The 24,184-nt window shown below is 49.8% G+C and overlaps 7 protein-coding genes across 7 annotated transcripts; 2 read left to right on the forward strand and 5 right to left on the reverse strand.

Moving 5' to 3' along the window:
• Positions 1–3,125: 3,125 nt before the first annotated feature.
• Positions 3,126–5,101, reverse strand: F5J12DRAFT_855542 (uncharacterized protein). The gene is made up of 6 exons (XM_051746681.1): positions 4,869–5,101; positions 4,714–4,789; positions 4,320–4,648; positions 3,759–4,259; positions 3,455–3,709; positions 3,126–3,390 (listed from the first exon to the last, which is right to left on the reverse strand). The coding sequence occupies exons 1-6, from the start codon at positions 5,028–5,030 to the stop codon at positions 3,274–3,276; spliced, it is 1,440 nt and encodes a 479-aa protein (XP_051596280.1). The 5' UTR covers positions 5,031–5,101; the 3' UTR covers positions 3,126–3,273.
• F5J12DRAFT_855551 (uncharacterized protein) lies at positions 5,102–7,214 on the forward strand. Its single transcript, XM_051746682.1, has 5 exons — positions 5,102–5,685; positions 5,745–6,089; positions 6,143–6,355; positions 6,412–6,587; positions 6,647–7,214. The coding sequence occupies exons 1-5, from the start codon at positions 5,422–5,424 to the stop codon at positions 7,059–7,061; spliced, it is 1,413 nt and encodes a 470-aa protein (XP_051596281.1). The 5' UTR covers positions 5,102–5,421; the 3' UTR covers positions 7,062–7,214.
• Positions 7,192–8,389, forward strand: F5J12DRAFT_855553 (uncharacterized protein; the record flags this gene model as incomplete). Its single annotated transcript, XM_051746683.1, has 6 exons — positions 7,192–7,322; positions 7,387–7,428; positions 7,492–7,641; positions 7,706–7,817; positions 7,972–7,997; positions 8,125–8,389. Coding segments are annotated over exons 1-5 (333 nt in total), but the record flags the coding sequence as incomplete, so codon positions are not given.
• A 267-nt stretch (positions 8,390–8,656) lies between these two features.
• Positions 8,657–12,854, reverse strand: F5J12DRAFT_855571 (OPT oligopeptide transporter protein-domain-containing protein). The gene is made up of 13 exons (XM_051746684.1): positions 11,953–12,854; positions 11,755–11,901; positions 11,176–11,693; positions 10,873–11,114; positions 10,453–10,821; positions 10,295–10,399; positions 10,170–10,238; positions 10,011–10,116; positions 9,799–9,949; positions 9,424–9,731; positions 9,308–9,348; positions 9,132–9,186; positions 8,657–9,039 (listed from the first exon to the last, which is right to left on the reverse strand). The coding sequence occupies exons 1-13, from the start codon at positions 12,612–12,614 to the stop codon at positions 8,978–8,980; spliced, it is 2,835 nt and encodes a 944-aa protein (XP_051596283.1). The 5' UTR covers positions 12,615–12,854; the 3' UTR covers positions 8,657–8,977.
• Positions 12,855–12,903: 49 nt separating this feature from the next.
• Positions 12,904–15,090, reverse strand: F5J12DRAFT_961694 (uncharacterized protein; the record flags this gene model as incomplete). Its single annotated transcript, XM_051749946.1, has 10 exons — positions 12,904–13,392; positions 13,453–13,534; positions 13,604–13,695; positions 13,766–13,877; positions 14,148–14,305; positions 14,409–14,583; positions 14,622–14,744; positions 14,823–14,853; positions 14,892–15,005; positions 15,065–15,090. 10 exons carry the CDS (start codon positions 15,088–15,090, stop codon positions 13,241–13,243), a joined length of 1,065 nt encoding a protein of 354 aa, XP_051596284.1. The 3' UTR covers positions 12,904–13,240.
• A 2,564-nt stretch (positions 15,091–17,654) lies between these two features.
• On the reverse strand, positions 17,655–22,206 carry F5J12DRAFT_402272 (uncharacterized protein). Its single transcript, XM_051739250.1, has 13 exons — positions 21,441–22,206; positions 21,001–21,328; positions 20,863–20,944; positions 20,506–20,810; positions 20,381–20,454; positions 20,177–20,321; positions 19,960–20,121; positions 19,664–19,905; positions 18,868–19,609; positions 18,666–18,803; positions 18,457–18,609; positions 18,202–18,404; positions 17,655–18,148 (listed from the first exon to the last, which is right to left on the reverse strand). Exons 1-13 carry the CDS (start codon positions 21,966–21,968, stop codon positions 17,843–17,845), a joined length of 3,408 nt encoding a protein of 1,135 aa, XP_051596285.1. The 5' UTR covers positions 21,969–22,206; the 3' UTR covers positions 17,655–17,842.
• F5J12DRAFT_402256 (uncharacterized protein) lies at positions 22,205–23,884 on the reverse strand. The gene has a single exon (XM_051739249.1). It carries the CDS (start codon positions 23,634–23,636, stop codon positions 22,401–22,403), a length of 1,236 nt encoding a protein of 411 aa, XP_051596286.1. The 5' UTR covers positions 23,637–23,884; the 3' UTR covers positions 22,205–22,400.
• Between the last annotated feature and the right edge of the window lie 300 nt (positions 23,885–24,184).

Genomic DNA, 24,184 nt, shown 5'->3' on the forward strand with positions numbered 1-24,184 from the left:
CTTGGGGGTTTCACCTGAGTCCAGTTTTACTGCTTCTGGGGATAGGCCAGAAGACTCCTTCACACTATCTGTGTCCATAGACATTACCTGTGAAAGTTTAGTTTTCTCATCATCTGGATAAACAAACCCATCATCCCAACATGTGATCTTGCCAGTTTCCCAGTTCATTCATGGCTTGAACTCCTTCAAAAACAGCATTCTGAGGAGGACATGTTCTTTTCTGACAAGGGGGCCTACATAACACTTGACTCATACGACGTGCACCTTGATCTCCATTTTGAGGGTTACTTTTCAAGTGACCCATTCTTCATCTTTTCCTGTGAAAGAGGTTGTCTTGAACTTCTTTTCTACCCAATAGGTCAGGATCTTGAGTTTCTGGACCATCTTCTCCAAGATGAGGGAGACTTCTGTGCCTGAGTCAATACAGGCCCATATTCCTGCCTTGTAATCTGGTAAAATGACCAATCTGAGAGGAGAACAAATTCACATATTCAATTCATCATCTATAGAAGTACATTTAGCAGACAAAATCAAAATGGGACTGACTAATGCAGGAGATTCATCAGTCCCCTTTAAAAACCCAACAACTTCCTTTCTTCTGCATTAGCCTCATGATCTCTGACATAAGTGGTCTTCATGCCATCTTCAGCTAAAACAATATGGATGTTGGACAGTTGAGTTTTGACCTTGATTTTACAGTCACACTTGATGTGACCATCAGCTCCACAATTGAAGCATTTAAATTCTGAACCAGAACATCTGACATTCCATTTACATTTGTCAACATCCATCACATCAGGATCTTGGGAACCTCCATGGTAATGAATAAATTTCCATTCATACTGAGATTCCTTCCCTTCTAGGATATGCTTCATGGCAATTGTGGTTTGGGCTTCTCCTACACGCTGTATCCACTCAATGATGGTGGATGGAGTGCACCCAGAGTTGAGAACCCAGTTGCAATATTCTTTGTTTAAGCCTTTGCCAAAGAAGATCCCTGCTTCACACAACTCTTCTTTCAGCTGAGCCTTGTTTACAAGTCCAGTGAACTCTGCGATGTAGGCCTCAAGTTCTCATTTGCCTTGAGAAATGTCAGACAGTCATAAGATTGCAAGGGCAGTTTGATCTCCTGACTCAAAAGTAGCCTTCAACCTTTCAACGAACCTCTGAAAGGTATCCATACAGTAGATGGTACTGTCAAGCATCTGATTTTCATTTTGATAGTTCTCAGCGAAAGAGACTACCATGCCCTCAGTCATGTAGGTAAGGGTGAACAAGATCTTGAGAGACTCAGTGTTGTAGACATGTCTGTTAAGGTTCAGATATCCTTTGACCTGCATAATCCAGGTCTGGAGCCCATTGTGGCTTCCATTGTATTCTCCAGGACACCCAACATTAAACTCCCAGCCTCTGTTGTGCAGGTGGCTTGAGTAGTCATCATCTTCATCAGCTTTGGCTTTCCCCTTACTGCTACCACTGGCAGGTAGCTCTGGGGGTATGGCCTTTCCAAAGTTCCTATGATACCAGTCTTGCAAAGCCAAGTCAGTAGGTGTACCTGTTGGGAACAGGTCACTAATTGTTGCATGCATTGCCCTGTGGAGCTCCTCAGCCATTGCGACTCTTTGTTCTTCCAACCTCTGTCTCAGTTCCTCTTCCAAAATGGTCCTTGGGGGCATCTCAGGAACTGAATCTCTGTGACTGATCATCATGGACATTTCTTCTTGATTACATGCTTCTTGTTCTTCCTTGAGGACTGATCTGAAAGAAGTCTTGGACTTCTGATTGTCTTCTTCTTCTGAACTAAGCATGATTTCTGAATCCCTAAACCAGGATAGATAAGATAACTGGGGATTGGTGGCAGTAACCAATGGACTGAGCCTTCCTAATGGGATGGGCAGTAAGGGTGGGTTTCTACCAAGCCCAAGTGGATTTGGATGAGGAGGGACTGGAGGTCTCAATTTCTGTGGGTTAGACACTTTTACAGATAGTGACAATGATGACTGAGGGAGGATTTATTTCTTGAAAGAAACCTGTCAGCCAAAAGAGGTATTGATATTGTGCAAGCAACTTTATGCATAGGGAGACACAAGCACAAGCTCGAGGGAGGTGATCTATTAAAGCCTAGTGGCTGCCTGTCAAGTGGTGGAGTTGATTAAGGGTAGAAGGGTGCTTCTCAATCTTGTTCGAAGAAGCAGGACAAAGGCAGGTTAGTTTTTACATGTAGGGAAACCAATGAGCCTTGTGCTTGAGGAGTAATTGGTTTGTTGAAGTTCAGTAACCAGGGACAAGTAGACTTTTGTGAAGAGGTCAACAAGTCCCAAAAGCTGCATAGAGTTTTTTGATTTTGTTATGCCCAAGCAGAGTGACTTTGTCAAATGGACTAGGCATGATGTACATGAGGGGAATACTCTGGGCTGAACATGTCATAACCCCTATGGCTCAGTTATTGCTGAAGTCCAACAAAGGTTCACTCCTTCTGGTGAGCTGCTGGGAATCACACAGAGGAGGGGACAAGGATGAAAGCAAAGGGATGAAGCTGAGTTGCAAGTAATTGAAAAACTGAGGATACAGGACAGAATACTCAAGACTATATACCTATACAGTGAGAGTACTGTACCAGTCACAACAGACATGTCATGACATGTATCTGCAGTAATCAACAATGCCATCAGTCAAATAAGTAAGTCAGAACAAGTCATATGGTGTCATATGATGGGGATAGGCAAGGGAACAAAGGCTATACTGGCTGTGCAATCAATGCACAGTGAGGAGCCAGACACCAGAGCTATAGTACAACATCTAAGCAATACAAACAAGTCAGAAAAAGGAAATGTAACATGTCATCCATCAGAGAGGGCAGTGGAACACCAGATCAGAGGGGAGGTGTGGTCTCGACAGGTATTGGAAATACCATGATGTCTGGAGACCCAAAGGAGCCTTGCAGCATTCAAACCCCTAGGATGGCGATGATTATGAGAGACACGACAAGGCACATGATGCACATGACCACGAGAAGCTGAAAAAGGGAAGACCCCTGATGCAGGCATAACATGCACCATACACTGGTCACCTCAGACATTGTCACTACTTGCATGCAACTGAGCATGAGTACATTTTACCCTTATGCCACCATACCTAACCCATACATAGTCTATCTGCATATAAATGAATATTATAGACATTGTCACTAGTCGCGCGCGAATGAGTTTATCTGCGTATAGATCTTTTACATACATCTTGGTACTAAAGCTAGTCGATCGGTCGTAACCGACACTACAACCCTGGATAGTTGTCCTTGGTTACCTCGAAGATTACATTGCCTTCCTCAAACGCCAACGAAGACCCATCCCGATTCGAGCCTCGCTTCATTGTCGCATGCACCCATCTCCCCTGCAAACCAAAAAAGAAACAACATAACAAAGATTGTCTATCAAGAGAAAGCCAGACTGCTTACGGTGTAAGAGTTGGCCCCCAATCTGATGGCTCGCAATTTCGATCCTTTCTGAAGCATCAACGCCATAGCCTCCTCCGCACTAAAATCAACGGGTTGGTGGCAACTCGGATAGGTGTGGTCGCCATACAAGGTTCGTTCACGAAAATATCGACCGACTTGGCCACTTGAATTGACGGCTTCGTCTTCGGTCCAGTGCACATTCAGTTGCAATGACCGAAGGTTCTTCGCCGATTCCGCAACCTTTGCAATCACGTGCTGCACGATATCTCGTAAGCCCTATTCAAAGAAACCTGCATGAACATACCACATTTGGACTTGGACCAAAACACTCTAACTCTTCCAAGAGCGGACAATCTCGAGACAAATATAGCAGGGCATCGGGAGTGATCTCAGCTGCAGCAACAGTGAACCGTTTCAAGGACTTGCCATGCAGTCGTATTAAGCGAATGATGAAGGGATGCGGGATGGCAATCTGACCCTGTACTGCGAACGACGCCAGAGAAAATGACTGCAAAGATTCTCCATGTGGTATCAATGAAGATATCCACCTCCACAATTGGTCCGGTCCAAGGACGTCTACCGAGCTCGCCTGAACAGTCAGACTCCGTAGGGATGGGAGCGGCACATGAGGTGAACGATATTTGCCACGCCCGTTGTAATCGGTGTCTAAGGCCGTCAGCTTTGGAAGACAAGCCATAATGGAAGGAATAGCAGCGCTCGGTACCCCTCTCACTCGCAAATCCCGCAGAAGAGGAAGCTGCAGGAACACAGATATCAAAACGGTGGGTGGCACGCCGGCACAGCGCTGCGTAGTTATATGAGATGAGTAACGCGTGCACAGGTCAAGTGCTGAAGCGACACATACGCCAAGCTCTAAATGTGTTAGAGTGGGACCAAGTAACTCTGCCCAACCTTGTAGTACCCGCGGCGGACCCCAATCCAGCGACCAAACTGACAACCGACGTATACCGCTCATTTCGTTGAGGAGTGCCCAAGCCCTATCCCCGATATCATACTGCGTATGCAGATTGAGCTCCTTCAATGGAAGGGTCATCAAAACTTCGAGGATGGGCATAAAGTTAACTTCCGCAGATTTGGAACGGTCCCACCAGGTCACTGAAACCAGGTTGGTACACAGGCGGAGCGCCGCAGTGATATCTCCCATGACATATGGGTTCTTCCGCACAGTATCCCCTACCAGACGCTGTCAGTCTGTTCCTCTAGTGTATGTAATTCATATACACGTAGAGAATACATACCCGTCTCCGTGACATGCCAGACGTACTGCGCGAGTTCCGGTCGTCGAAGAAGGGTTGCCGAAGGGTGTAGGACGTTCTATTGAACCCGGCGACACAGCCTACGTTTAGCTACTGTGCCAATACATACTAAGGGACGGGGACGCAAACGCACGCACCTTGTCTTTGATACCCGCATCAACCGTCCTGTATATCAACGGCGTTGCAGCATAATTGAACGACCTGCAGACGATAGCTGCCACAGTCAGATCTCGTCTGTCATCCAGTTGACTGAGAATGGGTTGAACGAGATCAACCGGTAGCTTTTCGAAAGGAAACATTAGTACTAGTGTTATTATGTGGAGCTGGGACGACGTCCGTGCAAAGTTCACAGTAATTGTACACGTGTACCACCAAGGCTACCAAGCAACGAATCCAACGATGCGGTTATCGGATGCCCGTGGCAGCAGTCCCCTCGCAGCCAATGAAGTACATAATGGCCGACCACTGCGAACCACCCGCCTCGCTGAATTTTGTTGTCTGCTCACACATGGGACCGACTACGGCGCAGCAAAACGCAATATTACAGTAGTGACGCGGATGATTAGATGGCAGTGGCCACTACATCTGCTGCCCCTGCTGCGCACACTCGGCTGCTGTGCCCCATCACCTCATTATAACTGAGCACGCAACAATCTCGAGGCCCATCCAGTAATCTCGTCCTCGTAGCAAATGGCCCAGTCTGGCGGTCACGTCTACCACGCATGCTCCAACCTCGAGAAAGGCTGTGAATGTCAGAACCAGCCTCTCCTCAAAGGAGAGCTGCCTGACTTTTCACACTATGCTCAACAACAACCACACTGGGAAGAGGAGTCGAACCGGCCAACGATAAAGAAGATCTTGGTGGCCTGCGGTAAAGGCCTGGTTCTAGGACTTGCCGTGTCCGGATTCGTCCACTCGTTCAGGTTCTTCCGCAGGCACACTCATCCTCATTTCGTACGTTGTCCGTCGTCCGCGGTCGAGAGTGTACTAATAGTATCGTGTTGTCTGTCCAGCGACCTCCTTTCCCACCTGCGGAAGGCTTCGGTGCCCCCAAGGAACCCCCGCATCTGCAATGTGTCCATAGCCATAACTGGACGGACTACATCGATCAACCGATATGGAGCACCGAACCTTATGGAGCAGGGACCTCGTTTTCGCTTCCCGTTGACGCCGATTCGTTGTACCTACTTTCCCGGGGTATAAACCAGATCGGTAACTTGAAGATCACTCAATCCGATAAGGAGTCCGATTTGGTGGATGTTGATGTTCGGGTGGCATACAAATTCGAGGATGCCCTTCATCTTGCCTCTGTATGTCTTAGTGGGGGTGCGGAGAATAAATACGGCGTTAGCATTCTTGTGCGTAGATCTGGATCGTTTATCCTCAGTGCACTGACCAAAGTCATCTTCAGACTCCCCCGCACAGGAGGCATTGGTCTGGCAAGGAGCGCTTGCATTTCGACGTGGAACTCACTCTACCTGCTGCGAAAGAGGGCAGCAGTCTGAGCATAAAGAATTTGAGGACTCACCTCCCCACCTACTCCCAGAACATAGCAGACTTGTCAGAGACCGTCTCCTTCGGTAGAGTCTCCCTTGCGTCTGTTGATGGCCAAATCACCGTCGATGTGAGGCTTCTTGTATCACCGCGTAGTTTTAGGGTTTTGACTACTAAACGTTATAGTCCGTCACCGCGGGCATGGGTTCGTTCGTGACGTCCAACGGTGCTATTTCTGGTCATTTCGAAGGGGAGTCCCTGAGGTTGGCGACCGTCAACGGCAACATCGATGCAACTGTGACCCTGCTTAACCGTGAAGAACGCACGCACCCTTCCCAGCTCACAATGCACACTACCAATGGGTATGCATATGTTCATTCTCCGTTCATCATAATACAATGAACACTGATCGGGCTTTTAGACATGTTGCCTCAGAAGTTGCCTTGATCACCGATGATGCGAGCGCTGGTGGGAACTTTGATGTTCGCGCATTCTCTACAAATGGTTTTGTCGACCTTGCATTTACTGAGTCTCCCGTGGGATCCGTCCTAAAGGCCGAGGCTGCGACGACAAATGGAGAGGTCAAAGTTGCCGTACCGAGCACATACGAGGGCGGCTACTCTGGTACTGCATTGGTAGGAAGAGTCTTTGTGATGGAGCAGGACTCCGTCGAAGATCCAGAAGGGAAGGGACGCCATAGGGAGATCATAAAGAACAGAGTGGGGAATAGAGTGGATGGGACTGTGTTCTGGGTCGAGAGCGACGGAAGCCATGCGGAGAACGAGAGTCTCGTGAGAGCTTCGACCACAATTTCCTCCGTCAAGCTCGTGATTTGATGGGCCCATTCATGTGTTTTTCTTTCTCTTCCGTCACTGCGTTTTTAGCCTGCGTGTATTCATACTACTCTTAAGTTAACAAATTTTACACGTTAACGTTGACCCATGTAATTAAATGCTCGCAGTGAGCGTGTTCAAACGTTCAACGTTCAGGGGTGCACCTCACTTTCTGCACAGCCACAGAAAACGCCGAACCCGACCAACTATATCGCGATCGTTGATCGCGTTTTAACACTTGACTTGCAACAACAGACCAACATGGTATGCACACCGTGCCAAAAAAGCACGACCTGTCTAAAACGAAAACTGATCGAAAGCGTTCCAGCTCCCACTATCGCTCTTGTCAGCTGCCCAAAATAAGCCCATGGTAAGTCTCCCTCCCTTCTCACTCACACCCCCGAATCCCCACCAACATGATACTACACGAAAGCTTGTTGAATTGAAAAACGGGGAGACGTTCAACGGCCACCTTGTCAACTGCGACAACTTCATGAACATCACTCTACGAGAAGTCTATCAGACGAGCGCAGATGGCGATCGGTTCTGGAAACTCAAAGAATGTTATATACGCGGAAGCACCGTGCGTGTCCTCTTCTTTTTTTTTTGTGATTCTCGAATCGAATATGAAGGTTACATGTGCACAGATAAAATACTTGCGTGTACCAGATACATTGTTGGATAGTGTGAAGGAGGAGCAGGCACGCGCACGTGAGGCAAGTCGGAGCGCCAGAGGGGCCGGCCCTGGTTCTAGAGGAGGTCCGTGTTTGTGTTTCCATGCGCTCCCGCGCATTTTAACGTTAACTGACCAACCTGCTCTTTCTCTCTTTCTCTTATCTCGCTATCTCGCTGGTTCCGCGCGGTTGGCACGCGGTTCGTGTTTGGTCTATCACGGAACTTTTCATCCATCCAGGTCGGGGAGGTCCGGCAAGAGGAGGTGCGTTGTTCATTCTCCACACCCTACTCCCCCATTTTTTTCTTCGTCACGTCTTAAACCGCACTTGTAGGTCGTGGTTCGGCGCGGGGTGCACCCGCACGCGGCGCAAGGGGACGAGGCAGGGGTTAAACAATTGCGAAAGCTACCCCCACCCAGTGTTCACCCCTCTCCCAACCCACCTCCACCTCCACCACCAACCACCTTTATTCACTCACCCGGTCACTCACTCACTCACTCAATCAATCAACCGATCATTCAATCACCAAAACGTTTACACCCATCGCCCTCACCTTGAGGTGTTTTCTTTATCTCCTTCCAATGTATATCTTACGTACATAAGTAAAACAAATTGCTGTCTCTTGTGGAAGATAATAAACACACATACGTCAAGGGGCAGGTATGATGCGATGCCACTACTATTAGTACATACATACGTCTCGTCGGTCTAGACTTTCCTTAGGTACATATGTAGATAAAGTCGATCTGTAGACCGCTCTCAAAAGAGAATTCCATGAGCGAAAGATTTCGACAAAAGAGAAAAAAGCCCCTGGCCACATGATCAGTACAAAGCTTGCTGCCGCCCATTTCTTAACCTTAAGCTTCAGAACCAAGGCTAGTCGAACGATCTAATCAACGCGGCAGCTTCCGATATCGCAACAACTTTTATGTAAAAATATGAAACACTTGGTCTCCAACCGACAAGGCCATCAGTATTTAATCCAAAAAAAAACACAACACCGCGCGCTATATAGTTACCACTATCGCATAAAGTCTATCTAAAATTTGCCGTGCGTGATCCAGTCCAGGTATAGGCGCAAACCGTAATCACCGCATTCACTACTGCGGAACGAAAGCAGAAAGAAAGAAAAAAGAGAGAGAACCAAATACGATAATGTAGTAGTAACACTAAAGAGTGATGGGAAGTTAAAATGAGAGTTGGATGATATTGATGCAGATGTCTTTCTCTTATAACTAGGTACAATTATTGTAAAGGAATACCCCCCGACGGGATCTTCTTCAACGCTAAGCGACTATAATCTGCAGCTAAAAACGGAGGCAGAGCGGCAGAGAGGGAGATGAGTCAGTTATATTTTCTTCGGCTGACCGAGACGATTGGTCGATAGATTAAAACTCACTGTTTTGGTACACCGTATTTCCCCACCAATTAAGGTAAACACCACCGTTCGGGTACTATATTATTGAGCGATCAGTCAGGAAAGAAGCAAGGAGAGGGAAAAAAAAAAAAAAAGAAAACCGATCGAGCGCGTCGCCACCGCATCAAAAAGAAGAGACAGGGAGAAAAAAGACGTACTTGCAAAGTGAAAAAGATTACAAGAGCAGATAATATGGTGCCTGTGGCACGCAAAAAAAAAGGTGCGTTAGTAACCCCCCTCCCGTGCGAAACCAAGAAGAGTGTCTCGTACGTACCACTATCCAAAGCAGCACTCGTGACATAATTGAACTTGCTCCACCAAGCAAAGTTCTTCTTTCGAATCAAATACTGAAACACAAAGCCCGTCGCAAACCATGAAGAGTAATTGATGCCAGCAGCGGGTGGTATGGCATACACGCCGTTCAGCACGACGGGCGTGCTGACAAACCTGACCCATGAATTGGGGTATCGTCGTTGCCAGAGCCAGAAGGGAAGCGGTAAGAATGCTCCGATGATGATGGCGTACAATTCGGGGGAATACAATGCGCCCTTGCCAAATTGACGAGTTGGTCCAATGAGGCCCCTGTATGTAGAAGAGAAATGTATTACACATATACACAAAGGCGGATAATGTGGAAAGTTATACACACCAAACTGCGGACGCGGTGAAGTAGACTGAATTGTGCGGACAGGTAAGGAAACTCGCTTGGTCAGGGGAACATATATCCGGGACGTTGTCAAACATCCACTGCTTGACACCGACTTGAATGAGTGAGGCCAACACTGTACCAACTGCTTGGACTAGACACAGACCCATATCAAAAAAGAGCCATGCGGCAAAAGGGGGAGACGATATCCTTACCAACAAAGGTCGCTCGTGGTGGCACTTTGACGTAATGACCCAGCTTCAGATCCTGTACGAATGAATTGGCTTCCGACAGCGTCTGCGTCGAGTACGCTTTGAAAATCTAGTGTGGCAATTAACGAACGCCGAGGAGAGGTCTGAGAAGTAACAACCGACCATGTTAGCAACTGGATTTCCAGCTATGAGAGTACCCGGAATGATCTGAGCAAGCAAGTTTAACGTGACCTGGAAGAGAATCCATCAGGGTGGACCGAAGTGCGGCAGGAAAAAAAAAGTCGTACTGCTTGGCCAGTCATGGCATATATGAACCCAGAGGGAAGCACGTAGAGAGACGGTAGCATGACAGAGAGCAGAAGTGCCCAAACCGGTACCGAGGTGTGCCATACCTGAGAGGATATTGTCAGCCGACGGCGCTTGCGGAACCGCAAGATCGGCTCACCTCGACCACCACGACCATGAGAAGAAAAAAGACTACGAACGATATCCAGTACCACCAGTCGGGAACTTCTGGGTACTGTCTCATGAGTTTGGCATGAATATCGTCCTGCTCCACTCGAATCCTCTTTACGCCATTCCACAGGCTGCGGCCGTGGTACAAGATCGTATGTACGAGAACGCACGTCGACAATGCAAAGGCAAGGAGGTACGCCATTGCGTAGGTGGCCGGGAGGTAAAGGGGAGAGTAATCGTCATACGCCGTCTCGTTGAATCGATTCTGGCTGTCCAGCACACGGCTCACGTTGTAGACGTTGCCGTAACGGTCGTATGGATTATCGTCATTCATCGGGAAATAGGCGAGGTTCCATGTCTGCAAGGAGGCGGTGAGTACGGGCCACAGTGAATGTAAGCGAGAACGTACGTTGGTGTAATACATGATAGGCGTGACGATCCAGAAAAAGAGGACGAATCCGAGAAACATGTGAACTTGTGCCCACCACGGGAACATAAGGGGACTGCCTATCCATGCGATTTCTGTCCAGTCGAATGTTAGAACGCTCATACCCATCCCCGAGGAGACGCCAAAAAGCTGGTTGACCGGAATATTGTTCGGTAATATCCAACATATCCAGGAAAACACGGACAGTGCCTGGAAGAGATAACCTGAAGGGAGAGCCGTCAGTTAGCCCATCGAACGCCGACGGCGTGGAATCTCATGTCATACCCGGAATGAACCAGAAAAAGAAGGCGCCTCCCAAGACGTATAGGAAATAGCGGTAACGGGAGATCCCGCCTTGCTCCTCTTCCTCGGCATGAAGAGTGTTGAGCAGTGTGCATGTGACGAGGTTCTGAGGCCAGACCATGCTAGGTGGTTGAACGAGAAAGCGTCTACATATGCCGGCGAGACCGAAACCCGTAAGTTGTGTGGCGACAACGAGCAGTGCACTGAACCAGTAGCTGGCCTGGAAATTGTAGTTCATCTGTGCAACGACGATGGCGTTGATGGCGTAAGGAGTTCCTATGGATACGTTTGCCATGATGTATACCAATACGTGTTCCTTGATGTTCCATGGCCCTGGGTTAAGAGACAACTCGAAACCGCCCAACCAACGGGGGAAGCGATAAGTGGAGATGGGAAGAACGAATGCGAAGAACTTTCCCATGGGATAACCGATGACGACGAGAGCGAGAGGCGTGACGTTCGCAGCCGGTTGTCGGAAATTGAAGAAGACGTTCATAGACCTGGAAGGACGGAGATAGATGAAGATAAAATGGAGAAAATTGAATAAAAAAGAAGCCTTACCCGCCGACCAAACTGAGAAGGAGACCGATGATCCACATGCGGAGGGTCATGACGGGCATGTCTGGGTCATCAATATTTGAGACGGAAGCGCGTACTTCCGGAAAAGGACTGTCTTCTTCGTTGATGGCGTCAAAGTCAAACTCCATTCTAGTATGGAGGCATGAGAGAGAGAGATGTAGCACGAGAAGGAGTACACACTTTATCGAACCGTCTCGGCTGTCCTGTTCCAACATGCTCGGAGTCAGACTGAGTGTGGTGGTGTCTGGACCGATTGTGGAGGAGGGGTGTCGTTTTCGGGAAGGGATCTCCGAGTATTCGACTTCGAGGGACTTTTCCCGTGGACTGGAGGGGAGGTTGACGTGAATGTCGCGTGAGGATGTGCCGCTGGGTCTTGTTTCGGCAGTGCCAGTGCGAGGGTTGCTGAGTCTGCGCATGCGGTATGGGTCATGCGCGCCGCCCTGCTGTGAGGCAGTCGAGGGGGGGCTCTCTACGGGCTGACTGGAAATGGGAGGAGTGAAACGACTGGAAGGACCAGCGGCGTCCGCGGGGAAACGAGCGTAGGGGTCGAATGTGGGGGAGGGATAGGCGACAGGGGATGGATCTGCCGGGGGGAGCGCGTTTGCAAAGAGATGGGCGTAGTCGGGCGAGGGACTGAGGTGCTGCTGGAGGCTCGAGTCTCTCTGCTGATCTGCGGTGGAGGGGGCCAGGAAGGCGAAGAGGTCCCCGGCGTCGCTCTCGTCGTCTTCGTCGTCGTCCTCTGCGATGTATGTGTTGTGATCGTAGGGGGTGTCGTGATCGAAGGCGGGGGGGCCGGCAGTGCGAGGACGGCCAGCTGAGGTGACGGGTCTGTTGTTGGCCATGGCGGTCGGACCGGAGTGTTGTGGGCCAGTGCGGCGGGGCAGTCGCGGGGGGGAGTCGGGCGACGGACGGGAGAAGAGGGCGTCAGGGGGGTGTCGTAGCCGCAGTCGGCGTCGGCGTCGTCGTCGTCGAGGTCGACTTCGACGGACAGACAGGCTAGCGAGGACAGTGCAGAGGAGGGGGGGCAGGGAGAGCACACAGACTGGGACGGGTGAGAAGAAGTCTCTTTCAGGATCAGCGCTTGAACCAATCAGAACACTCTAAGGCACATCACAGCACACACAATGGATCCAATTATTTATATATTATTTATTATTCGCATCTGTGCCCCTGTTATTTCCTTATCTGGCCATCTCACCCCCCTCGGGACATCCCGGGCCTTGGGATCAGCCACGCTCTCGCCTCGCTCTCGTGCCTGGGCGACGGGATGACACAGTACACGAGCTCAACACACAGGCACACTCAAGACAGCGGCAAGACAGACAGACGCTCGTCTGATGTTCTCCCATCCCGCGTTCATCGCACCTCCCCCCGTTGGTGGCGTCAGTTCATGTCAGGCAACCAACACAGCCTCTGCACAAAACATACCTTAGTACATACGCCCCTCGACTTCTATGTCATCATCACCTCACGTCACCCATATCCAGATAGTGTGTGCATCCAGTAATGTATACAGTCGCCACACGCCCTCACTGATCCACAGGCCTGTCGCATGGCGTTTAGGAGTATGCGTATCACTGCGGTCAGTTGGACCGCCGCCGCGGACGGAATTAGAACGCACTAAGATCACCCTTAGATAACCAGCAAAAGAGAATGAGAGACTGCCTCAGCACAGAACACTGTCCACCCTTGCAGTCGCCTTTTCGATGAAGAAGAAAACGAGGTAGGCTTCTTGTCTCAGGCTGCAAGTCATGTACATAATCTGTGTCCGTCGCCCAGGCAGCAGCTGTCGATAAGACTAGACACCCCCCCCCACTGCCTCAAAACAGACCGTTTCGGAAAAGTCGCGAGGATCGAATCGCCACACCGCAGTGTTGGAGCCTGTGTGTGTGACATGGACGGTCGCCCGTGCACCGCCGGCCCCTGTACCCTTCCACTCAAAGAGCTCTTATCCCGCGAACATACATATCCACCCCTGGGTCTATTTACACACACAGAACGTGATCCAGTTGTGTGTTCCATACTCTTGGCTGTCTTCGAGACACTAAGCCTCGGTTCCATTCCAGAGTTGATCCGAATCGCAAGGCACGCCAGACCTTGCCGCGCTGTCGGACAAATTCATTTCCACCGGAAGCAACGTGTCCAAAGTCGTGTTGACAAGTCTTAATGAAAACTCTGCCATAGAGGCGGTCTCCGAGTATGTACACGAACAGGGTTTTTTGTTCACAGCCCTCACACGCTCAGGACCCAAATCGTCGGTACAAATCACAAGCTCCTCCATTGAATCACCATACACAATACAGAACAGAACCACGCTGTCGAAGAGAAGGTGGGGTCGTACTTCAATGGTGTGTATTCACGTTTTTCGGGCTTACCACTTGCCAATTCTGACGACCAACTTCTCCCCACCCGCATATGCAATCATTCCCGATAACACACTCCAAATCCTCCCTCCCCTCAAGTGCAGGGAGTTTCCTACTCTGGTCGACCTTTAAGCACCAGGTACTTAGCAGAATCCCAGCGACGTATCTCCCTTGAGTCGTGGTTTCATCATGGTAGATACTGGTACATATTAAGTACGAACAAAAATATCAATACGTCTCTAGATTGACCTCCCTTGACAGAACCTAACCCACTTGGTCGTGGTTCCGGAGTGCCGTAGAGACGTATTTTCGTTCCCCCCCCCCCTTTCTGGTCTGGGTGTAGCCGGACGGGGGCGTCAGGAACGAAGGGAACACCATTGATCCGTGCACGAACCATGTTGGCGGCGGAGAAACAGTTCAACAAGGTACGGATCTGTGTAATCGCAGACTACATGAAATACGTCTTCATTTGTGGAACTGCATTACATAGCCTCCCATGCCTCCGTCGACCACCTCTTTTGACACCGCCCTGGGACGCCGGATGCAGGCTCTACTACTCTCTGCCATTTGGCCAGTGATGCCGTGCCCTGTACCATGGGGTGCTCCCAACTTCCAAGGACGAGGAGCATCACTTCTGCAATGACACACACGTGACATGCCCTACAATTCTCCCACCTTGGCACGTACACGTTCGTGCACCTCTCTTGATATGACCCCCCTGAGCATATGACACAACGTCTCAACAGTCTGACATACTCCCAGAATCGGACCGAATTCGTCCTTACGCTTTCAAATGCATGTGATGGAAGGTCGTCAGCAACGGCAAACTCGAAAAGCTGCGGAGTTCGCTTAATTTGTTCCCCGAATGGCCTGCCAACGGGCAGTCACGACTTCACCATCTGACAGACTCGAAGGGGAATTCATTTTACATTTCTGTGTGACGATAGTGCGGCATGCTTCAGATTGGCATTCTCGACCCCACCTCTGCCCATCGCCCTGTGCACTCGACTACGGCCGACGAACCAGGTGCTACACCAGAATACCAGCGTATCGCAATCCTTGATGCTGACCGGAGGTGGTATGTACCGTGGATACGAGCAAACGAAATTTTTACCCTCGCTTTCAACCGAAGAGATCGCACCGGCCTAATGTATGTCTCTCAAATATCTGCTGGTACAACAAATTAACATATGGCTAGCACATCGACTTCAAGGAACGGATCTGTCTCTGTGACTCCTCGGGCTATATACAACAGCTCCTCAAATCTGATTGGCGCCCTAACCATCACCAAGGTTCTTTTCATTTTGAAATCCTTGGGAGACAACTAGCAAAAACTCGCTATAATTTTTGCGATTAGTGGGTACCGCTGAATTGACAGCATGTATGTACCGTATATCAATATCGGTACTAGACGGAACAGGTGATCCCTGACTCATCATCAGATCACGCCAGCTATGAACCAGCGGCTGGACTGGCTCGCATGCTATAACTCTTTTCCGCTGTTGGAACAGAATCGACCCCTCTTACTATGACGGTACACGGGCCACCAGAGGGCTTACATTCTTAGAAGTTCGTATTGCTGTCATCTGACTTAAGCACCTATCGACATTATCTTCCATGTAGATGCTGTCTAAAATGGCGTTTAACCCACATTTCCCCCCCTCCCCAGCACCGGTTATGAGTGCTCAAGGATCTCTCCTCTTACGCTCAACCCCCCATGTATATCTCAACTACCTCAACCCAGACGAAACAAGCAAGTTCCGGGTTCACCGGGAACATCGACTTAGTGACACGAGGCATATATGTATGTTCAACGCCGTGGACAGTACAGATCACTCGCTGCCTACGACTTCTCTGACCTAAGTTCGGAAAAGGCACTGACCCGGGAAACATTCCAACCTCCCCAATGGCGATAGGTTGATATTTGCATTTTTTTTGTGGCGAGGCGAGAGATTCAATATTTGTCACGACTTCGCTGCTGATCTCTCCACAAACCATCTGTGCCTCAGCTATGGTTATCCTTGTTGTCCTGCAGAAGTGTTTCCCTCAGCATTCAGAATGAACTTGGACCCCCCTAAGTAGTGAGGACTTGCGTCTGCAGCTAGCCCGGTCCCCCAAACCCACACATTTATTGCCATGACTTTTGTGGCCTCCCAGGTCATATTATATCGCTGGCGGCTACTTCTTTCCTCTTCCTCGAGCATACCCACGCCGCCTACTGTGACAATCGTCCCAAAGAAAGCCAGATAATTTTTTGGACATTATCATCTGACACGTCTTCAACTTCCTTTGGGTTATCGAAGTCTGCATTTCCTGTGCAGCTGTACCCTGCATAATTTCCATGAAATTGCCAACACCAAAAAAACCGTGTCTGGCGACCATTCTGTCCATTGGCTTTACGGATCCTGTTCTTTTCGACATCCTTCTCTATTTCACCTCCGCTCGTGTACATAACAAGATCCTATCCACTCGCCAGAAAGGGCCAGAAGAACGATCAGTGGGGGACTTTCAGCCATGCGGGAATAGCCTCCCACCCTTATCCTTATCGCATGCTGTGCCTCACAGATCCCTAAGCAAATCTGGTTATCTCTGCATGAACACCCCATAAGAAACCAGGGCACGATCATTACTGATGTTAACACGGCGACCTTCCTCGTGTTCAGCGCCATCCCGTTGATCGGAGCCCTGAATGAAATGTCGGGAGGGTTGCGTGCCAGCCCGAGTTGAGGATACCGAGTTTTTGCGGATCCAACACGCACGGCGGAGGTATCGCTGCCAAGGGAAGCGGGGACTATAATATCACCGGAGGTAAAATCCGATGGTCAGGGCGAGTGGACTGAGGTCGGCGAGAAAGTTTGACCCTCTCCGGTGGAGTATGGGGGTCAGGGATAGGAGCAAGGAAAACAGCCACATGTTAGTCAGCACCGATAGAGTTACAGACTCGAGGCACGTGACCTCACAGCAGACTACGACGACCGTTAGTACAGGTGAGGGTAGTCCTACTGGACCAATTCTCGTGGCACGATGGTTTTGCCTTTACTATATTGGCTACCGGGCCAACGTTCTCACTCCTAGTTCCCACGACGTATGGTTCACAAGTATATCAGTTTACACAAGCCTTTACATGCTTAGTGGGGACTGAACCAGGACAAAGTACCGGCCAGGAGGTAACTTCTGGACTACAGTAACCTCCAGTCCAGTACTCTGTTCTCTGTTCATCGAGACGAATGAGGTCTCCTGAACTCAGCGGCCCTGGATACGAACTTTCCTCCGACGCACAGTCACTGGCACGACACCAGTCTCTGTCAAGTGCAATGAATGCCATCAGCATCTCACATGTGCCCCAAGGCGATGGCCGCCGCTAGCCAGGGAGGGGCTCTTCCAGAGTATTGCACAAGTCGGGATTTGCATCGATTCATGCCTTTGTTGCTGCTTTATAGCTAATCACCTGTTACCTATAGACTTCAACCCATCGCATTATTACGCCGGGAACCCCGAAGCGCTCAACCCGGGTGACTGTAAGATTCACTGTAGCAAAAGTGGCGTCCTGTACTGGCAACCATAGCGTGCAAGTTGGAGACAGGTGGTTATGTTGCTCAGCCGACGATGCGTGATAGATGACAAATGATGTCTCTATAGTAGTATGCTCAAGTCTACACATCTCCGGTTGTGCTAGGCAAACCCTATGAAGTGAAGTTCTATAAGTATCATGCTATATTCTCCATAAGATTGTTGTAAATAGTGTCTGCGTCAGACGAACGCTCGTATCGCCTTCTACCCTCGTGCAAGACGAAGGCGCTGGCAGCCAACAACAGGAGTGTTGTCATGTCTCCTCGACCAAGTGCTTCCGTTTGGAAAATGGCCTGCATGAACGGAACGTACACCAGCGCCAGCTGCACAAGTAACGAGACGGACACAGTCGACAAGAGCATACGGTTTTGGAATAACCCGCAACCAAGCCCTCGGTTCTGTATCGCTGAGACTAGGTCGAGGAAGACGAAACACGTAAAAGTCTGATATACAACTGCTTAGCATCTCAATGATGACCACTGATGTATTTTCTTACCATGGTTTGTTCCCTCCTCGAGACCTGCTCGTCGCCTAACGCTTTGAAGTAGACAAACAGGGTGCCCATGACAATCGTGCTCGCAGAGAAGATGACGCGGTATAGCAAGCGCCGGGTTAGGATGGGCTCGTTCTTCTTTCTTGGGAGTTTTCGCATGACAGCTGGATCCACTGGATCAACACCCAACGATTGACTTGGGGGACCTGTTCATAGCATCACGAATCTCCGACAGGTCGAAGAGAATTATTAACTGACCGTCCATAAGAATGTTGATAAATAATATTTGCATAGCGTTGAGCGGGTTGCTGTATCCAAAAACCATACTAAGGGTTATTAGTGACAGTGCGGCAGCAGCGGTACTAAGTTGAAAAGATAAGAAGTTCTGGATGTTATGAAATATAGATTTTCCTGGGAAGCAATTGCAATTATGGACGTGTACTTTTGGAAATGTTGGCTTGCCTTACCTTCTTCTACTGCAGGCAAAATGGTGCTGAAATTATCGTCTACGAGGATCATGTCCGCAGCTTCCTTGGCTACATCAGTGCCACTCTTTCCCATCGACACGCCAATATCAGCCATCTTTAACGCCGGGGCATCGTTAACTGTCGCAGAAGCGCGCCAGGAAAGGGTTAGACGTCTCGTATCCGACAACAAACGTAAACGCACCGCCATCCCCAGTCATCGCGACAACAGCACCCCGACTCTGGAAAGCCTCGACGATAGCCATTTTGTGACGCGGTGTCGTGCGGGCAAATACGCTGATGCTGCCGACACGTTCAACAAGCTGGGACTTGCTCATCATATCGATATCCTTCCCCGTTAAACAGTAGCGATCTAATTGCCCGTGGGCCAAACCCACCCGAAGACCCAGGTCCTGTGCAATGGCAAGTGCAGTCTCTTTTGCATCGCCGGTAATCATGACCACCTGAACCCCACCCGACTGGAGCAGACCGATTGCATCTTTAACACCTTTCCTTGGTGGGTCTAACATCGCCTGGAAACCGACGAATATCAGGTTTGCCTTTTCTCCATCTGGCGAGGGCGGGCGTGTAGTTGGCAAGCTCGAGGGAGCTCGCGAATTGTGCAAAGACGATCCTGCATCTCCCTTCGTGGAGTCCATGGATCCATAGCCGTATGCCATGGCGAGCACTCGCAAGCCTCTTGAAGCAGTACTCTGAGCTCTCATGAGAATGATGTTACGCGTGTTAGCGTCCAGGGGAGGTGTGGAGCCTTCTGAGACATAATAAAATCTACACCTGTCCAGCACGGCATCGATGGAGCCCTTCATATAGTAGGTCTCCCGCTCCCGCAAATGCACGCCATGATAGGCACTCTGGGTGTGCACTCCGCTGACAGCCATGTATTTATGCTCAGAGTTGAAGGGTCGTTCAGAGTGGCGAGTAAATGTCTGCGAAAGAGTGTATGCTTTATCATGGTCTAGCGACGTGTTCACTGTACTTACATGTCGTTGGTCATGGAGATTAAATGTCGACAAGACATTCAACAAAGCTACATCTGTAGATTGACCAACATAAACACCGTGTTCATCCCTGGAGAGAGACGCATTATTGCATATTGAACCTATCTCCAGGGTTTTCCGGACGGCAGGTGAAGGTTGCAGGGAAGGCACCACGCTATCAACATGGACATGGTCGTCTACGACGTAGATTTCCGTCACCGTTTGTTCGTTCTTTGTTAATGTACCTGTGCAAAGGTATGAGACAGAGTTCCTTTTCTATAATATGCCAATACTCGCACCTGTCTTATCAGAACATATGACAGAAACGGAACCAAGTGCCTCGACAGAATGAAGCCTTTTCACGATGGCCTTACGCTTTGCCATCCGTAGCACTCCAAGTGCAAGCGTAACCGTCGTAACGATGGGCAGCCCTTCAGGTATAGCGGCCACAGCCAGAGACACTATACTCCAGGTTCAGAGCGACGAAAGAACGTGCAGAGTCTGAAGCTCACATACCTCCGATGGTAAACATATCTAACCACGGTCGATGCTGCCATACACCAATTAAGCATATGACACCAATGATACCAAAAGACAACATCGAGAGCTTCTTAGCTAATTCATCCATGTTGAGTTGGAGTGGAGTACGCTTTTCTTCCACCTAGACATGAGAACTGTGAGTGGCCCAACGAGGTTCACTTTTAGTGGCGATATACAAACATCTTGCATCATGGAAAAGATCACACCAAACTCCGTCTCGGTGCCGGTGGCAATAACAATGCCCCTACCTCGCCCTTAGACCAGATATAATTGAGCAAAAAGCGATTGGCATACAGAGGACCTACCATTCCGCACTAGTGTTCCCATGTAGGCAATGCAGGATCTCTCAGCAAGGGATACAGATTCCCGTTTGTCCGCCCCATTGCCGACATCCTCCGCACTATCTCCGAAAGAGTCGGTATTCTTCCAATCACAAGGGTAAGAGCTCTTGAGACGAGGAGTAGTTTCGCCCGTCAAACTACTTTCGTCTATCTCAAGGTCAACAGCAGACATGATGCGGATATCGGCGGGCACGCGATCTCCAGTGGCGAGCTTAACGATGTCACCGGGTACCAGGTCGTTCGCTAGAATGTGCACCTCTCGCTCATCACTGGAAGAGAAGTTTAGGATGTAATGGAGTCCACTTGTGAAACAAGCCTTGCCGAATGACATGACAGTGATGGGGAACGAGCTTGTTCAATGCTTCCAAACTTTTCTCGGACCGTTGTTCCTGCACAAACCCAACTTTGGAACGCAATTGTAAATCAGTATTGCGAATGAAACGTCGCGAATATCTTTACCAGTCAAGACGATTGCCACAGCAACGGTAATACTGATAGCATCGTCGATATTCCCCATGAATGCGCTGATCATGGCACTGGCACAAAGGAGCAGAATGAGTGGACTCTCGTACACATTTTTTGCAAACTTCAAGATAGCGGGCTCAGGTGTCGAAACGGAGAATTCGTTGTATCCATGCACTTCTTGCAAGGCCAAGATGGAAGATGCCGAGAGGCCAGCATGGATCGATGAGCGGAAGTGCGCAACCGTATCCTGTTCAAGCATGGTCAGGAAATTTCCAAATAAGGAATATTCCAAGAACGGTTGCAATAACGTAACATGGATTTTCTACATAGAAAACAGGGGTGTCCAGAATGGGACAGCCATAGCAATGAAAAGGGCATGTGGGTACGTGTCGGAACGACATTTTAACGCGCCAACCTCACCAAACAAGACGCACCTCTACGGACCAGTGGGCAAAACGCGCGGAAGGCGTTTCCCTGCGTCGCTCCCGCTGAAGGGCTTGCGGATCTCGGTCGATGAGGACGTGAGTCTCTTCCAGATTATCGTCGTACGAACGTCGACCGGTCACGAACTTGACAATTCTTTGCCATAGTCCGTCCGCTGTGACTCCGGGGGGTAATTTTGGGGGCAATGGTATACTGAGGTTGTGTTCGTGATGATGTCTCCGGAGAGTCGTGCTGTATGCAAAATGTGTTGAGGCACCTGGCGCAGGTTGCGGTTCGCCATTTTGTGAGGCTGAGACGGTCGGAAAGTAGCTTGATGCGGGTGGTGAGGACGGTCGGAGTGGAGTTTGGGCTTGGCTAGATGGTGCTACGAACGTAGGCAAAATGGAATGAGCGGAAGTTGAGACCATGGAAGGCTCCGGTATAGTAGACAACTCGGCGATGTCTGGCATTGTAGTCGCGGCGTTGTGGATATGAGAGAGCCTGAGTTGACTGGAAGCAGTGCGTCGATTTTTGGACATAGCAAATAACCAGCCCACGGGCGCTCTAGGATGAAGTTCGCGGTCGTAGACGGAGCCGAATAACTTGGTGGACCACGATCCCTTGTATCCTGGACGATCTCGCGTTAGTTCACCAATACGGTACGTTGGACACTCCTGCCGTCGCTGCCCAGTAAGGATGACAGAGGTATTTTCGGGTCACGTGGCGGAAGGCACAGCCTCAAGAGTTAAAAAACATCGACTTCGGAGACATTCATCATGTTAGGGCATTGGCAAATATACATGCTGTGGCTGTATGCAATGAACATAGGTAAATAATACCGTGTACATGACCGTGGACTATCGGGAATTATACAGTAGAAATGTTCATAATGCATAATGCATGTGTGGATACTAGACACTTGTTGGCTCTATCAGTATGACGGTACTCCGCCAACCTAGTGCATACCCCACTTAGGCAGCATCGTAGCCCCTCCTAGGACAAACTCGCTCGACGTGGCGTTGGACTGCGTCCGAACGAGAGAAAAGCTTCTTGCATTCCGGGCACTCCCATCTTATGTTCATATGGGTCATGACATGACGCGCCAGATTCTCCCGTCTCATAGGCCGTGTCCTTGTGCAACCCTCCCAAAGACAGGTCACTGTCCGGACGTCATCCCCGACCCGATGATACGCACCCAGATGGCTCTCGATCCCAGCTCTGCTCCCGGTGACAGAGGACGGGCAAGAAGTATTGTCGGTGTCCCAGCGACATGAACGGAGGTTGCTCTGCCTGTGCCGACCCGGTACGGAACGCTCAATATTTCCAATGATGTCCGGAGAGGAACAATAGTTGCGGCTAGCCGGTGGAGACACAGGAGGTGTGAAGTAAGGGTGTGGTCGAGGCGGGTGATATGATGGACTTCGTGTCTCGCGTGAGATATTTGAAGCATACGAGCTACGGCCTATGCGAGCAACTGAACCAGAAGGAGGTGTAGATTCGAGACTGGGCTCTCCGACTATCGGTAGGCCAATACATTCCAGCTGGTAGACCTCCGGCAAAGGTCTGCGGCGCCGGTCGCTGACCACAGGGAGCCAAGCTGAGCATGTCTGGTACAACAGAGGGGCAGGAACCAGGAAGGCTAGGGGGGCCCTGGGGAACCGTAAATCGCCCTTCAGCAAGCAACGAGGGCGATATTCCCAGCCGTTCCACTTGAGTCGCGACGGCTTGGTTATCTCGATGCGTGGTGGGATGTGGGAAACTGGGACTTCCCTGCCCATAACGAAATGTGTGGTCGTGGGAGTTGCGTCTCGACATTGCCGAAGTGGAAGTGATGAACAAGGAGGGTCGAGTGGAAGAGAACACTCAGCTAGGTTTATATACCAAAAAGGATATTGCGACGCAGCCAACCATGCAAGCAGCATGGGGTATTGGCGTCGATGTGTGTGCACTGCGAGATATCCATTTAGCAACTGGTGCTTGGAGTCAGCATGCCCATTACCAATCCCCGTGCGCCATACAGGAAGGGGGTTTTGAGATGGCATCATGGCAAAAAAGGCCCGATTGATCCCATTTAATGTGATCTTCTCGCCTGGAGACCAACGGCACTTGGGGGAAAAAAAAATACTCGCGTCAGCCATGACGTTCTTGCCCTGTGGGCAACCAACTAGTCTTGTGGTCCAGGTCATCTCCTGCTCTATGACATCCATGAGTTGCTGCTAAGAAAAGCACTCTCCATTAATTAAGCTGCAGAGTTAGTCGCCTGAGGTGGTGTGTTTGTGATATCAGGCACTAACCTACGGACCGGGCGCATCCATATGTCCAGGAAAGTCAATGATCCAATCCTTCACCTCGCGGTGGTTGATACCACGATATGCGGAACGTTGATTCATGAACAAACCGAAACGCAACAGGAACGTTTCTGTTATCAAAACGCACAGCAATTGAGCATATACGTTCATAAGCTAAGGCAAATGCCGTGGGCACTCCGGTGCCAACGACCCGTCCAGTAATGGAAGCCCCGATTGGCATCGGAGGTCCGTTTCGGTTGGACCTTCGTTATGCAATTATGACCACACGAGTCGTCCTCCTCCGTAAAACACTAGTGCGACTTGGAGTTGGATATGAATCATTTTTTGCAGTTAGAGTATTGAATCAAATCATGTACGGCTTGTCCATGTGGCAGATTAACACCAGACTCACCTTTGAAAGTTTGTCGAGTGTTTGTCTGCATTAATCTTGTAGAGAAGGCCTGGTT

This window comes from Pisolithus orientalis, assembly GCF_024613125.1.
Source record: "Pisolithus orientalis strain OTSU chromosome Unknown F5J12scaffold_40, whole genome shotgun sequence".
NCBI classification, from domain to species: Eukaryota; Fungi; Basidiomycota; class Agaricomycetes; order Boletales; family Pisolithaceae; genus Pisolithus; species Pisolithus orientalis.

Coding starts and splice junctions, on each gene's coding strand:
- F5J12DRAFT_855542 (XM_051746681.1), bottom strand. CDS start 5,030: ATGTTTCCTTTCGAAAAGCTACCGGTTGATCTCGTTCAACCCATTCTC. Junction 4,260..4,319: donor TAACACATTTAGAGCTTGGC/GTATGTGTCGCT, acceptor ATAACTACGCAG/CGCTGTGCCGGCGTGCCACC. Junction 3,391..3,454: donor TGGGGGCCAACTCTTACACC/GTAAGCAGTCTG, acceptor TTTGGTTTGCAG/GGGAGATGGGTGCATGCGAC.
- F5J12DRAFT_855551 (XM_051746682.1), top strand. CDS start 5,422: ATGGCCCAGTCTGGCGGTCACGTCTACCACGCATGCTCCAACCTCGAG. Junction 5,686..5,744: donor GGCACACTCATCCTCATTTC/GTACGTTGTCCG, acceptor TTGTCTGTCCAG/CGACCTCCTTTCCCACCTGC. Junction 6,356..6,411: donor ATGGCCAAATCACCGTCGAT/GTGAGGCTTCTT, acceptor TAAACGTTATAG/TCCGTCACCGCGGGCATGGG.
- F5J12DRAFT_855571 (XM_051746684.1), bottom strand. CDS start 12,614: ATGGCCAACAACAGACCCGTCACCTCAGCTGGCCGTCCTCGCACTGCC. Junction 11,694..11,754: donor CTTCTCAGTTTGGTCGGCGG/GTAAGGCTTCTT, acceptor CCGTCCTTCCAG/GTCTATGAACGTCTTCTTCA. Junction 9,950..10,010: donor ACCACGAGCGACCTTTGTTG/GTAAGGATATCG, acceptor GTCTGTGTCTAG/TCCAAGCAGTTGGTACAGTG.
- F5J12DRAFT_402272 (XM_051739250.1), bottom strand. CDS start 21,968: ATGTCCAAAAATCGACGCACTGCTTCCAGTCAACTCAGGCTCTCTCAT. Junction 21,329..21,440: donor TTGCCCACTGGTCCGTAGAG/GTGCGTCTTGTT, acceptor TTTTCTATGTAG/AAAATCCATGTTACGTTATT. Junction 20,945..21,000: donor TGTGGCAATCGTCTTGACTG/GTAAAGATATTC, acceptor TGCGTTCCAAAG/TTGGGTTTGTGCAGGAACAA.
- F5J12DRAFT_402256 (XM_051739249.1), bottom strand. CDS start 23,636: ATGGATGTCATAGAGCAGGAGATGACCTGGACCACAAGACTAGTTGGT.